Genomic DNA, 15,304 nt, shown 5'->3' on the forward strand with positions numbered 1-15,304 from the left:
CAAGCACTCGAGCAGACGTGCGCTGAGCTGGGTCCAGGAATTGAATTGAATTATAATCAAATATTAATTGAAGATATTATTTTTTTCTGCTGGGATCAGGTCTAGAAACTGTTTTTCTGGATGGCTGCAGGAACATTTGTTATCCCGCAAGGAAGAGGGCAGAGCTGAAATGGCACCAAGTGGCCAAGCGTGGGTGGAAGCGGACAACAATAGTTTAAATTTTTTAGGGAACAACAGAGTAAAGATTTGAGATTATTTTATGGTCCATCATGTGACTGTAGCTGTGCCAGAGTAGATTGGTGTTTATATTCTCCCTATTCATAAATATATTATGATTTTCATCTGCTGGCCCGGAGTCCTTATTTTCCAATACATAAAATGTTATGAAACGCTTCAACTGAATGATTTTTTTTTATGTATTGCTTTATGTCCAGTTAGTGGCGATTCAGATTTTCTGTACCATCTGGGCTGTCCTTGGCCTGAATCTGGTGTGAACAGAAGGGGTCGAAAGCAAGTATTAGACACTTTGTATAATGGGAGTCAGTCACAGCATGATGCTGTCTTTCTGCTTGGAGGGGGCAGAAAATTCCTGGGAATGTGTTAATATCACCAGCCAAAATATCTGGCTAACAAAATCCAAGACACATGAGAAAAACGAGGGTAAAAAAACCTCATGTAATAATGACCTCCAGGAATTGGGCATGACAAAACGGTGTGGATTCAGGTTTCCCATCCTGTCGAATACTAAATAAGCACAACAGTCACACTCATGCCTGGGAGGGATTCCTGGTTGTTGCCAGCATATTAGGTCACTGGGTGACTGTTATCTGTTGTGACCAGAATGGTTTCCTGTGCACGGATGCTTATGACAACTCTTCCTTTTTTGTGTACCCAATAGCAGGAGGCTGTAATTAGTGCTTTAAGGCAAACTGTGACCTTCTGGAACTTTTCCTGAGGCTTATGAAGCTTAAATTAGTTTCTGCTGCTTGAAAGCATGCACAGACTTAATCTCTAGGTCCTATTTATATTATAATTACTATATAGTTCACATGTGCATTCACTTGCCTCCCTTTCTAGCTTAACAGTTAAGGTTGGCTTTTGCATCTAAACTCTTTTGTGCATCGTTCATGGGTCAGAAGTCCCGTGAGTGAAGGAACGATGGGGAGTGCCCTGTCTCCCTCTCTCACACGCTAGTACTACTCTAAAATAGCAGGCTGATGAGGGGAAAAAAAAAAACCTTTTGCACAAACAGAAGCTATCACAAGAGCTTCTTCTCCAGGAGAAGATAGGGTGCTATTATCGGGTTGGAACTTAAAAGAGAACTTCTTTTCTGTCAGCTGTTAACAACACAGTTATTAAAGTAGTCTGAGACTAATTAAAATGGTAGGTTTTGTGGATGTTCCAATTACATTTTGTCGTCCTTTGAATAGACCGTTCATTCACGTTATAAAATATTTCGCTGTATTGCTGTATATCCTTAATGCTGTGTAAATTACCCATAAAGACTCAGCGGCATGGAATAAGTGAACAAAAATTTATGCACGAATATTTAATAACAAAATGAACAGAAAACACCTGTTATTTCCAGTTCTTCAGGAAAAGATTATGGAATGAGAAGTGGAAATCCTATCTCTATTCTTATCCCAATTCATATCCCTATTCCTATCTCAAGAAACTTCATGTTCCTTGCTTTTAGTTGATTTGATCCTGTTTTGCTTTTGACTCTTGCTTTGCAAATGTGAGCTGTCTGGCACTGTCCAGAAGAAGATAATCTATCAATCGTGTGCTTATAGCCAGGATTCTTGTCTTTTGGCCATTGCATGAATTTAAAAATATATCAAAACTCCACTCACATAGGAGATAAATGACCATGACAACAGGCTTCCTATGGTGCCTCAAATAATGAAGCTTCACAAATCAAGCAGTGGCCTCATGGATGTTGAGACTAGGGTGCATGTGCATTATTTTCAGCTATATGAGCGACCTTGGCTGAACTCATTATTCTGCAGTGAATGGTACAGATGTTACCATCCCACAAGATTTAAAGCTTGCTCTAAGGAAAACTGCTTCTTTCACCTTGTTTGCCAGCTGGACCAGCTATGAGGTTTATTGCTGGCTTTTGTTTTCTGTTTGCATGATACACTTTTAGCACTTTATTAATGTAGTAAGTACATTAAGGATATATAAAAACCTGGAATTCATGAAAGGGAAATAGCTTAATAACTAAACAATGAGAAGCAATGTTATTTATATTTTTTAAAAGTTAATATCCACCATCAGTTATTACTCGTCCAGCTAAGATACCATTAGTTATTGCAAGTGAATTTTGCTTTTAGAAAATAATAAATTAAGGTTCTCTAAATGAATTTATACGAGGTTTTTAATGGAAGAACACAAAATAGACAATGGAATTTTACTCTGTTAATGTTAATGAGCTGTAAATAGCACTGAGAAAGGAGTATCTTCTTTTTTGCTGTGATTACCCTTTTCCCTTGAAACTATCAACCGCAGGTTGAGCAGCGGAGCTGGGAGGAGAAACAGGGACTGTAACTCTTCCTCCCCTTCCACTACTCCCTCAGAGATGTGGCCTTTGGGTAATGTGGTGAGGACATGGCTGCACAGGCTCTCCATCAGGATGGCCCTGCCGTCTGTGATACATATGAATCATGGGATCATAGGAAAATTAGCTTGGTGAGGACCTCGGGAGCTCTGCAGTCCAACCTCCTGCCCAAAGCAGAGTGAGCAAAGAGATCAGACTTGGTTGCTCAAGGCTTTATGCAGTCTGGTCTTGAAGGCCTCCAGGCATGGAGACAGCACAGCCTCCCTGGGCATCCTGACTTATCCAGAGAAACTTTCCAAGATAGGCAGGGACTGCAGACAATGTCCATCTCTGACACATGTTCTTCCATATATGGTATATCTCTTAGTATGAGCATATGCTAATCCAGTAAGAAACTTAAGTATATTTAAGAAATGGGGACAAAAGGCAAACTTTTGCTTTCACCTCTTACTCAAGTTTGGAGAAAGCTTGGATTCAAACTGAATTGCGGGAGGTTAAATTAATGAGGAATTCAATTAGAAATAGAAGGAAATAGAGTAGAAATTAGAAAGAAAGTTGCAGAATAGACATTAGAAAGAAAGTTGCGTCTGGGAATTTCTCTGGTGAGATCCATTTTTCCAACTGTAGACCTAAACCAGAATACAGAGCAAAATACCTGACCCTTTTGGGAAGTCAGTGATCCACACGTGAACTGGAATGGTTCCCTCCCACCTCTGACATTTGCGTCTCTGAGAGCGCAATCGTGATGCACTGTCAGGTTCAGGAAGTCTGCAGGCAAATTATCCAAACGTACCTCCCTTTGATATAATCGTTGTATTGGATGAATGTACCATAAAGTTTCTTAAAGATCATAGGTTTTCCACATTCCTCCTTGGAACCAGCCACAATTATTACCTATATTATGTCTTTTGAAAACTTAGCCAAAGTCTCACAAAAGGAAGAAAATGCTTTTACTCAGCCCACTGGGTGTGATATCTCATTGGATGATATTGACTAAGAGGGAGAGGATGGGGATTAGTAAGAGAATTGTAAGGTAAGGTTAAGAACTGGCTAGGTGAAAGATGACAGTAGATTATGATGAAGAGAAATATAAGGTTAATTGGATATCAGTAGTAGGATTTATTAGGAGCTGGTCCTGGGAATGACCTTACTTAAATTTTTCATTGATAGCCTGGGAACGCAAAGCGGGATGGAGCTAATGAAATTTTCTAAGGATACAAAGCTGATAAGCACCATCAAAAGGCAGAGAGAAACATTGGAAAAGCTGGCTGTCTTGGAGGCCTGGAGTGGTAGAAATTAATACTACAAAGCATGTCCTGAGAAGGAGCAAGAACCTGCCTTGTGTGCTTGAGGCTCATTGGTCGCGGGTGACTCAGAAGAGCAAAGCTGGGGCATATAAGGATGTCCATGAACCACTTACCTGCTGTGGCCATGTGCTTTTAGGATGGATCAAGCAAACAATTTTCCGTAGAGCTAGGCAAGTGTGATCTGCACTATAGAAGGACCAGTTAAGATATCCTCTAGAGCAGAGTATAGAGTCCTGGCCATTTACGTTTAAGAGGGATGAACTGAAACTAGAAGAGTCTTGCACAGAAGAATGATGAGAGGAATAGAGAATCTGCCTTCAAAGGTAACTAAAACCCATCCAATTGTTTAACTTGCTGGTGAGGGCTTTAAGGAGATATGACTGTTCAAACTGTAATGGAAATATCTGTGATTAGTAGACAATAACTTTTTGGCACCAAATCAAAAAGGTAAAAATTGGAGTGCCAGCCAACATAGCTTGAAGTGAGAAGGCAGATTCTATCCAAAGAGTGAGACACCACTAGGAATTACAGCAGCAAAAAGCATAGCTGTGGGTAGAGAACATTTATCAATAACTTTACATAGCATGATTACCTACAGAAGCAAGGGTTAGTTTTCTTGGACCTGGAGGTCCTGCATACTTCTGTGGTTCACTGATTATGTGAGGGATAGTGGGACGTCAAAGCATGAGTTGTAGTTGCTTAATGTCAACCTGGCTTCCCACACAGCTATTTTCTGCAACTCTGCAGGCTCCTTTCAAAATCCCCTAGAATGCACTTTTTCAGATTGGGATATTTCTGAATAGCCCTGATCCTGAATATGCTTATTTGAGCAACCTTTTGAAGAACCCATCAGAGCTGTTTTGTGTAGTATAATTAAGGCCAAATCTCATGCTCATTTGCCCTCTAGACACTGTTAACTAAAGCCATCTCATAACAACAAGATTTATTTCTGCTTTAAGTAAGCATGAAATCTATTAGTAGTAGGAGATGGGACAGAAACAAGCAGTACCATCAGCGTAGTTTGTGCAATTCTGCATGTTGCCTGAAAAGAAGACAGTATTGATTATTTTACTAGACTAGTTACATATTAGGAAGCAAAGATTAGATTTAAAAATTAAATGCCTCAGGGAGGGTGAATAGCAGCACAAATCTCCTTTTGATGGTTGTGTTAACAAGGTTGCCAAAGCAAACATCGCAAACATCTGTCTGTAGCGTAGACTGGAAAATACTGTAAATGGGAAAATATTTTAATTAGAAGCAGTGATTCACAGAACTGCCCATGTCTTTATTTATTAGTATAATAATATCACCCCAACATATGAACTTTATGCGTTACGTATAAATAATTCATGGATTAGCAAATAAAGAGATCTGGAATCTGTACACAGAGATGGCTGTTGCCAATTATCTCACTTGTGCAGGACCAGAGCTTCTCAGTTCACATCGCTCGCAGCTGCTCTTTTAAATCATTCATCAGTGCTTAAGAGATACGCTGGTGGCACTGGCAGAGAGTATTTGAATTTTCATTGTTTACACACTGTGAATTTAGCTGCTGGTCTGAAATTATCTGCCACGTTGAAGCCTTAAGAATATGGATGAGAAGAATATGACAATCTTCTCTCTCTCGCTCTCTCTCTCTGCTAACACTTTGATTACCTTTTTGCAAGTTATATAGTATTCTTTTTGTTATTGCTACTTTCATCTTAAAGTTGTAGCTGATATGTTTCCCCATGCTGCTTAGAGCATCAAAATATTTTGGAATATTTTGGAATACTCTCTCAAAATATTCCAGAATGAATGTTTGGCAAATACTTTGTTCAAGGTTGTAAGATTTTCAATTCTTAATCTGGAAATCTGTACCTTGTCACCTAAATATCTGCAGTTGCTGCTTTCTGCCCATGTTTAAGGAGAAGTCTCTTGAAAATGATAATGAAAGCTGCTTAAAAATTGATGGCTAGACGTGGTCTGCGCTTTTTTCTTGCCCAACTGCTCAGATACCGAGTTTCCACTCACTTTCAGATTGTGGCTGGTACTACCTTTCTGATAAACTTGCCCACGTCATTACAGTGATATGGCTTAATCTTACTTCGAGCATGCATAATGACAGTAAAATTTGTATGGCTTTCTGACAAAGCCAAATTTTTAGCTGTGTTAAGTGAAAATCTTATTCCGGTAACTGGAGATTCATGCAATACTATTAACTATGCGTCTACCCAGGAACATATAGAGCGTGTCCATACGCAGACACATCCACCAGTCAGCAGGTTCGGTCCCTTTCGGTTACACTAAAAATAAAGCAGCAAGCGCTAAAGCTGCTGTCAAATTAATGAGTGCAAAGCCAGAGCGGAGGTGCAGGAAGGTGAGCTTGCGGGGCGGGTGAGAAGGCTCCCGAGAGGGAGCGGGGACCAAGCTCCCTGGGCCGGCGCTGGGCTGGCCTTGGCCACGTGGCACGTGTTCGGGAACCGTCGCGCCGTGGCCGGGTCCGAAAGGGAGCACGGGAGGCAGCGGATGAGCAGACGCTTCCCAATTCCGAGAATTTAGTCCTTGCCCTGTCAGGTGCTGGGCACTTACCGTGACAGCGTTAAAAGACTCGTAATGCCTGTGTATTAACAATTCAGGATAGCTTGTACCTAGTTTGCTTTGCTTTAAAAGTCGGTGTTGAAAGGAGCAATTTACATCACTCCTAACAAAAAAAAAAAAAAAAAAGGGGGGGGATTTTTCTTCTTAATGACTTTTAACCAGCTCACAACCAAAATACATGGCTTAACTGGAACACAATCACTGTGAATATTTAATAGCCAGACTATCACACAGACCTGATGGTTCTGCTTAGTACTTTCCTCTGTCTTTTTGCCGTTTTTCCTCATTTGTTGAAAAATAAAAACTAAGCAACTCAAAATTGTCCTTTTTCAAGGATACTTATGCATATTTTAAAATATTTTTCTTTGATATTACCTTAAACTGAATATCTTGGTATGGGACCTTGCTTTAAAATATGGATTTGAGGAGATGGTTAGTGAAGATTAACTAAACATAATATATAACACACGGAATTTTCTAAACTGCATCCTGGCTTTTCTTTTTTTTTTATTTATTAATTTCTCATTGTTTTCGCAGTGCTAGCATAAAGACAAAAAGGAAAAGAAATTAGAAAATAAGAGGATCATATGCATTGTATTTCTCTCTTTTATCCCTTTCTTTTTATAAAGCTTTTTTGTGGTAATTAAAGGACTGCTCTAGCTCCGATTGAAATCATTTGGGAAGCTTCCTTTTATTTTCACTGATGATTTATCATGCCCATGGTGAACTGTGTATTAGGTTTGTCATTTTTCCAGCAGACTGGTTTCTGGGACAGCAGCTAAAAAGCAGAGCAGATTTATAAATAAATATGGTCAGTATATCAATGTGTATCAATAGTAAAAAGGGAAATTGAGCTAAATCTTGGTGAGTATAAAACTTAATAATTTCCTCTGTGCATTATCCTGACTCAGTTGCGTTCTAAGGAAATGTAGCAGGTAAAAAGAATAAAATTGTTAATGAAGAAAATTATCAATTATTAGGAAATAAAAGTCAGGCCTGCCATACCAGTTAGGCTGGAAATAAATAAAACCTGTTCTGCCTTGATTTGTGTCTGTACTATTCCAATGGTAAACCTACCTGCATATGAGGCTGATATAAATTTTGTAATAGGATGGTTTTAGTTGATAACAAAGTGAAATAGAGTTAAGTCTGGGCTTTTCTTTAGCCTGGAGCACAATTGTTTTAGATTTACATGAGTGAAACTGAGATCTGAGCTTTCTTCACTTAGTTTATGGCTGATTCATGCCTGTTCCTTGCATGGAAATTATTCATTTAGTTTTGGGAGGGAAAAAGCTGTTTTTCTCTACAGGTAAGGTCTGCATTAGGCCCTCCTGATTTTATACAAGGGAATGTGATTTCTGGGCAGCACTGGCAAATGTGTTGGCACAATTAAACCACCGCTTTAGTTTTTCTTGCTCTCAGCAGCTTATTTCACGTACCAAACCAACACGCATGGCCCACATCAACCTATTTTAGTTCCCATTTACACTGTGCTAGGGTGTGTTTGTGTTATCAGTTACCATATTTTGGGGTGCAGAGGGAGAGGTACCTCAAGAAAAAGTTTTGGTGGAAGATTTTCAGCCTGCTCTACAGAAATTCCTGGTGCAAGTGACTGCTGATCACATGTGCTTTGCCGTTAGATTGAAGGAGCCAAGATAGCTTAAAAGAGGTTGAATATGAGAGGGTATGAGATCTGTAGTCTGTAAACAACAGGCTTCCTTAAGGTGCCTTAATTCTGAGACTTAAAAATTTGACTCTTTTAAAAAATTTAATCTCCAATTTAGTACAAGTGCTGTTTTTCTCTGAACACCAGCAGTGTGGAAGGGTTGAATTAGAAGCAGACAAAGCTGTATTACCTCCATGGTCTTTCTTCTATACTATTAAGAGTAGCCAGGGCTTTCTTTTAGGTTAGCACTCTGGACCGCTCTTTCCTTAGGGGCACTGAAGTGAAATAAGAAATTGAAAAAAAGATGCTGGGGGGTGGAATTGGGTTTTTAAGTCTGAATAAAAAACTCTGCTGCCTTTGCCATTTATAATGTGCTATCTTCCCCACTTCCTCTCCCCAGGTGATGCCATTTGTGTCCAGCAGGACAAGGTAGACAGCTAAAATGCCACCGGACTCTTAGGACCCCTGACAAACTAGGAAACACAGTTTGTAACTATTTGAAATAGAGGCAGGATCTATAATAGAGATAAGCCTGGCAGCTAAGGTCCTCACCTGTATTCAGTGAGGATTCCTCATGCTCCTCAGCTGTTTTCTTTAGCAATGTCCAGTATCAACCATGTCATTAATTCTCCTATATCATTTCCAGTCTAACAGCCAGGATCCCCAGAAAGTCTCTCCCTGATATTGGGTTTGCTTAATATCCAAGCAAACGGCCTGTGTGGCACATATTGGCTCTGTTCAAAAATCAATTGAAGACCCAAAGACTGGCTACACTCGCTCAGACCAAAGCTCCTTTTGGCCCAGAGTCCTATCTCCAAAAGCTGTCAGCAGATGATAATGGAGAATAGAGTGTAAGAAGCTGGACAATTATAAAATGGGCGTGATCTCATGCATCATCCCATTTTCTATCAATCAGCTGCTTGGGGACTTCCTAAACTGCGGGTTGATTCCAAACTGCTTTGTTAAATGGTCACGGTGTGATCTATCTTCTGTGAATTGGTTCGATTCCTTTGCCAGCTCATTTTATATTTTCTACCTCTATAGCATCCTATGGCAATGAACTCTGTGGTTAACTCATGCATACTAATGATAATCCTTTTTACAAAAATAACTGATCTCACTACCCAAATGCTGTATTTTAGGAGAATCAAACTGGAGTTTAATTTATTTAAAAAAAAAAAATATTGTTTGCAAAACAGCAGCAGTTACCCATGGCATATAAAATGTAAATGCTTTGTGCTGTGATGTTTGTATGTCATTAGAATAATTTAAAAAGCAAGTGATTTAATTGTGTTTGTGCTCATTATAATGTTTACAAATTAGAGAAAGATGCACTTAGTGGTCCATTGGGAAAGGGTTTTGAAACCTCACATGTCTACAGTACTGTCATTTATTCACAGACTCCTCCTAATTCCTTGGTGACTTGCGTTTTAGATTACTCTTCCATGGAATGTAATTCTCAGCAGTCTTCAGCTCCACGGAATTCAAAAATAGATTTCTGTGCATGTGTGTATTTAGATAGACGTGCTTGTTGTTTAACTGAGTTTTTTTTCTTCTTCTTCTTTTCAAGGTCCACGAGTTCCGATGGTGACTGTTCACAACACAAGCGATGCACAAAGTAAGAATGGGCTTGCATCTTGCAGTTCTTCAGAGAAAAGTAGCCAGGCCTTATACTGAGAAATAGCTGGTCTTTGGTAGCCTTACAATAGAGGGGAGCCTAAATGAAAGTCTTCTGCAAGTCAGAGGGATCTAGACCCTAAATCCCAACCATAGTTTCTCCCACGTCCTTGGCTGCAGTTTAAATTGTCCTTTGTGATTCCCATCACTTTGGGTGTGTTTATGAAATGCTTCTGTAAAAGAAGTATTTCTACAAACATTGTCATCACAGTAGCTTGCTGTTGAGAGTAAGAAGACAGTGATTTGGGGATGTCATTTGTTATCAGCCTTCTCAAAAAAACTATAGTCTAGATCTCTCTCTCTTTTTACTAGCCTTCCATGAATTTTGTTTTATGTTGTCCTTCAAATAATATACATTTAACTTAATCTTTGTTTTAATAAAATCACTCTGATATGACCTATCAGATTGAGGGAGGTAATGCACAGGACCGAGCCCCACGAGCTGCAAGTTTTGCTCCCAACTCTGCCAGAGACTTGCAGCATGGTTTCCTGATCTGTTTAATGGGACCTGTAATGCTCACTTGTTTGGTAAGGCTTTGTAATGATGATGATTCCCATTTACACCAGCATGAAACTGGAGTTATTCCTGACAGATTTCAGCCCCAAAATCTTTGGTGCTGGCTATGACCATTGACAGATGGGTTAGGACAAGAGCATCCATTTGGTTTCTGAGGTTCCTGTCTCTTGCCTGACTTTTTCATCCCTATAGTAATAAGGGATAAGATGATCTAGAAAGATCTATTTTTTCACCCCATCTAAGTGTGGCAGGGAGCCCCAGATAGATAGGCTTTCTTTTTGCCTCCTCTGCAGGTATCTTTAATCCAGGTGCCCCCTTTTTCTCTCATGAATCTTGGGAGACCTCATAGCAGGGTATGCACCTGATTCTCAAATGAAACCAAGATTTATCTGCTCCAGTTATTTTCATGGGAGACACTTTTCTATCATTTTTATGTTGAGTTTAGCCCAGCCTTAAGCTGTGATCAGGGCGTCCAGGCATTTACTTAAAGTGGTGATCCGCATAAGGGGAGCAGGTAATTTTTCTAGCAGGGAATCACCTGCATATGGAGCTACAAGGATTGTTACTGGGGATGATAACGTAATACATATTATCTAGCCTAACACTGAACCGGTGGATCCCATCCCTCCAGTCTTTACTCATGTGCGTCTCTTACTAAAACCTCTCCTGTGATACCAGGACATGGAAGAAAAAAATACAAGTTTTCGTACTGTTTCATGCAGTTTCTGTGCGTGACTTTTTGCTTCCCTTTCTCTAAATTCCTGTTGGCAACATGCATTTTATCCCCTACCAGCATGTAAAAAAGCTTTATTTGTGAAGACGTGAAGAGCAGGACCCCAAGTTCTTACTGAATTATTTAAAATCTCTTCCTATGAGAATACAATTATGATTGAGCAAAATTAGAGCTGGAGGACGTGAATAAGTTAGATCCCCATGCAGGTTTGCACAGAAGCATATAAAGGCCAGTTTGCATGATGGTTTCTTAGCAAGGTGAATCAACGTGAATCAGATTTGTGGCATACTGTATCCTTTTTGGTTAAGACATGGATATTCAATAGTGTTCCATTGAGTACCAATAGCATCTGATACTGTTAAGGAGATGCATTATACATTCAGCTCTAATTTATCCTTCCAGCCTTTTCAATCAGTGTATTTGTATTGAAGTGGGGTTTTTTTGCAGAGAAATTCTTAGAAAGACATGTATAAAATTCAGCAGCCCCCTAGAATAAGCTCGGTTAAAGCAACATACTGCTGCAGGACTGCCCTGTAAGGGATGCAACAAAGATCTTTGCTGCCAAAGCAGGGCAACGTAGACTACCCTGGATCAAGCTTTAGGCCATCTGCCATGCTCTTGCTTGTCAGGTGACCATGTGATAAATACTTCACTTCCTTGTGCTTCAGTTTCCTCATCGGGCTGAGATGCATAAAAGTGCTCTGACAGAGCCGGCTGGTTTTGCTGCCGTTGAAGCATTCTTGGCCAAAAATAGAGGCAGGAGTGGGGAAAATACCATGAAGTTTCTATAGAGCATTGTGTCTGCAAGGCGGGCTCATCGCACGCAGAACGAGCGTGAAACGGCCGTTTCCTACACACTCACCCCCATACTTTCGTTGATGTCTCGGCCGTCCTCTGAGCTCTGCCCAGTGTCCCTGCCAAGGTACGAGCCACCTTTGAAGGTCTCCTTCTGCCACCATGTAGCATTTTCTCCCAGCATAGCTATGCTGAAATCACCTCCAAAGGAGGACTCTCACTTTGGTCCCAGCTTTTGTTTGTTTTATTGATGCTGGCAAAGGTGAGATACGGAAATGGCTTGATTTGTCTCTGCACCCTGCAGCCAGCCCGGAGAAGCACCAGGACAGAGGCAGGTGCAAGGACTTTTTTAATGTGGATTCTCATAGGAGGTGATTTCATTTCTGAAAGAATAAAAAGTGTATCCCTATTGCTGCCACTACTTCTTCTTCCCCGTGCATTTTTGTCTTTTTTTTTTTCCTTAAGCAAAATGCTTTAATTTTACAATAGACATAGGTATGGCTGATTGGCTGTAACAGCTTGTACAGGATAGCGTTCTCATGAATTGTGCTATAGACTCCTGTTACAGTTTTGTAAATTACTTCAAGGTGTATAAAATGAGAGATACTATAAAATAGAAACAGCAAATAAAAGGCTAAAAAGTAACATAAAACATACTGAGACTAGTTTTATTTTGACAGATATATATGTGTAATATTTATTACACAGATAACTCGATCTAGTCGTGCATAGAACACATCCTCTACTGAAATTCATCGTTTTCTGTGTATGATTAGTGTTTCCCTTGGCTTCTTATTTTCTCTCATTCTTTTACTTTTGAATAAAGGACAACTATGGCAATTGCATGTTACCAAATTTACGTATTTAATATGAGCCCATTACTCTATACAGGGAGTTTGCCTCTATATTCTGCAATGATCTGATAATAGTGAGTTGCACTGAATATTACAGTGTGCTTACATTTAATTAAGCAATGACCATTTGTACTCCACAGACTTGAGCTCCCTGTGGTCCTAAAGCAGAAAAGAAAGTCCTTTAGGAGATATGCCAATCTTTTTTATTTCCTTCCCAGTCTTCCTGGCTTTCTGTGAATGCAATTATATGAACAAATAAAACGGCTTGACTAAATTCCCCTACGTGGCAGGCCCCTTTCTGCTGATAAAGCTACTTGTGTGTGCCATAATTAAACGAGAATTTTAATATTTAACTAAACGTAATAGGCTGTTGCTTTGGCCCTTTTGTGGGGGTTCTGATTTCAATAGAGATGAGCCAAGCTTTTTAGAAGCGCGTTGAATAGTCATTGAACCGATATACTCTTGCTGAAAGAGCTGTGAAATGTATTAACTGGAAAGGGCATGTTTTTGTGCTGTGCCTGCCTTTCTGTTCAGTAGAGAGGGGCAACGAGAGCACGATAATCAAGTACCCTGAGCATTAGTTGGGGAGCTGGGGTTGCACGTTTATCGGTGTGTCTCTAAAGGGAAGTCGCAGTCAGTAAAACGCATAATTTGGTGTTGACAGGGTCCATGCTCTATTTTACTGAGATAATTCCATATTAAACACACTGTATTTACCATCTCCACCTCTTTCCTCAAGAAAAACAGTGAGACAGATCCTGAGGTAAGAGATGCTGAGTGTCCACAAGCCAGGCCTGGATTTCACGGGTGGCACCAGGGAAAAGCTCTGGGCCACGTATCTGCTGGAAGGTGAAAACCGAGAGCTCAGTGCAAGGGCAGGAGGTGCCCGTTGGCCGTGGCTGGAGGTCCAAAGGCAGCTCCCCACCCAGCCGTCCTGCCAGGCAGGCGGAGATACTGCAGCTCCCTCCCTGGCATCACATTCAAACCCAGCCTGCCGCCATGGAGCCAACCTCTTTCTTCTGGTGGAGGTGGCCACTTTTTCTCAAATAAACTTAGTGGTTAGAGTATGTGTCCAGGATAGGGGTTATAATGGCTAAATCGTGGGAAGGAGGAAGGAGTTCTGTATTTTAGTCCCAGAAATTTATTGGATAAAGTGCCCAAGCGCAATACACAATAATTTAATATATGTGTATATATGAATTATTATATGTGTAACTTAAGCACAGACTTGACGGCTTCTTCACTTGACACCTACAATTTGCCTGGAAGATAGATGTGTGGCTGGGGCAGACTGAATCCCCTCCTGTAATATTATCTTAGCACAGGTTACATCTCCAGCTGGTGTAAATCCACTGAACATTGTTGACTTCAGGGAAGAGAGCTTTATACCAGCACAGAACCTGGGACACGTTTCAGAAACTTTACAGATCAGACTTCTGTGAGGCTGGATAGCTAGAAGGCAGATCTTTTGTAAGGAAACTTGTGTTGCAAATATTAAGGTGGCTATAAAATATTAACATGCCTTTTCACAAACAATGCCAAAAGTTTTTTGTGATCTTGTCCTTATTCTTTCAGAAATCTTTGAGCTGGAGGTAAACGAAAATGTTCAGTTGACTGTGAATGACAGACAAATGCCTAAAGTAGAATACATGGAGATAAAGATAGATGATTACAGTAAGTAGTACTTTTCCTCTCTCTTATTTTCCTTTCTGACTGTTAGTGCCGTGAAGTGATACAGTCATCCTGGCTAGAGTGGCAGGAGAAAAAATGACTTTGGCTCTCAATAAACTCACACAATTTACAAAGCACTCTGTTAGGAAGTGCTACATATAAGGAAGTTGTTATAGAGACAGGATTTGATGAGAATGCAGCTGAAGAAAGGAAAAAGGATAGGATTTCTTCTTCTTTTTCTTATTCTTCTTTTAAAACATTCTATAAAGAAAAAAAGCAACTCTAGGAAATGACATAGTGTGGTGCCCCCATTCTCAGGGGCATTTGTTGTAGCTAAGCTGGTTTGTTATTTAAGATGAGTTAGAAGCGCAAAACTGCATGTGCTTGCTAGCCTTTCAGCACACAATACAAAATTACAGTGAATGCAGCAGTAATTGCCAGTCAGGAATTCAAGTTGCCAAAGACTTTCAGCATGAGTCATTAAAGACTCTTTGAGAAAGCCACTGCATTTTGTAGGGCTGGAAAAAACAGCTCTGCAACAAAAGCAAAGAGAAATTTCATCTGGAATAAAGAAGGTGGAAACCTGGAGCAGTGTAAATCAGCATCAGCTCCTTTGTGTTTATATCACTTTACTTATTACCCACATATCTATACATCAAAGAGAAAAAGAAAGGCATTGTAGCAAATGGGCAAAATGTAAGTATTTTCTGCCTGTCTCTGTACAAAAAAGCAGCTGTTCCTTCTATAAGCAGATGTCCTACCTATATGTGGGAAATCTGCATTTGAATTCACCAGCTGGGCAATGGCCCCACAAATCCCCGCTTGTGGGCATGGTGGCAGCTCTAAAGGGGCAGCTGAGGAACCAGGGTTCAAAATATGATCCATAATATTTCTCATGATGAATAGTGCAGAATACCTTTCAGATAGGATACAATGAAATGAAA

At 40.1% G+C, this 15,304-nt stretch overlaps 1 protein-coding gene across 5 annotated transcripts in view; it reads left to right on the top strand.

Annotated features, from left to right (window-relative positions):
* Window positions 1-15,304, top strand: part of DPP6 (dipeptidyl peptidase like 6) — a 581,229-nt gene that overhangs the window by 550,736 nt on the left and 15,189 nt on the right. For all 5 annotated transcript variants that reach the window (XM_068934271.1, XM_009682036.2, XM_068934270.1 and 2 more), the window contains exons 17-18: window positions 9,684-9,731; window positions 14,265-14,363. In XM_068934271.1, coding sequence (XP_068790372.1) covers window positions 9,684-9,731; window positions 14,265-14,363 — 147 coding nt within the window. The remainder of the gene's footprint in view (window positions 1-9,683; window positions 9,732-14,264; window positions 14,364-15,304) is intronic.

This window comes from Struthio camelus, chromosome 2, assembly GCF_040807025.1.
Source record: "Struthio camelus isolate bStrCam1 chromosome 2, bStrCam1.hap1, whole genome shotgun sequence".
Taxonomy (NCBI): Eukaryota; Metazoa; Chordata; class Aves; order Struthioniformes; family Struthionidae; genus Struthio; species Struthio camelus.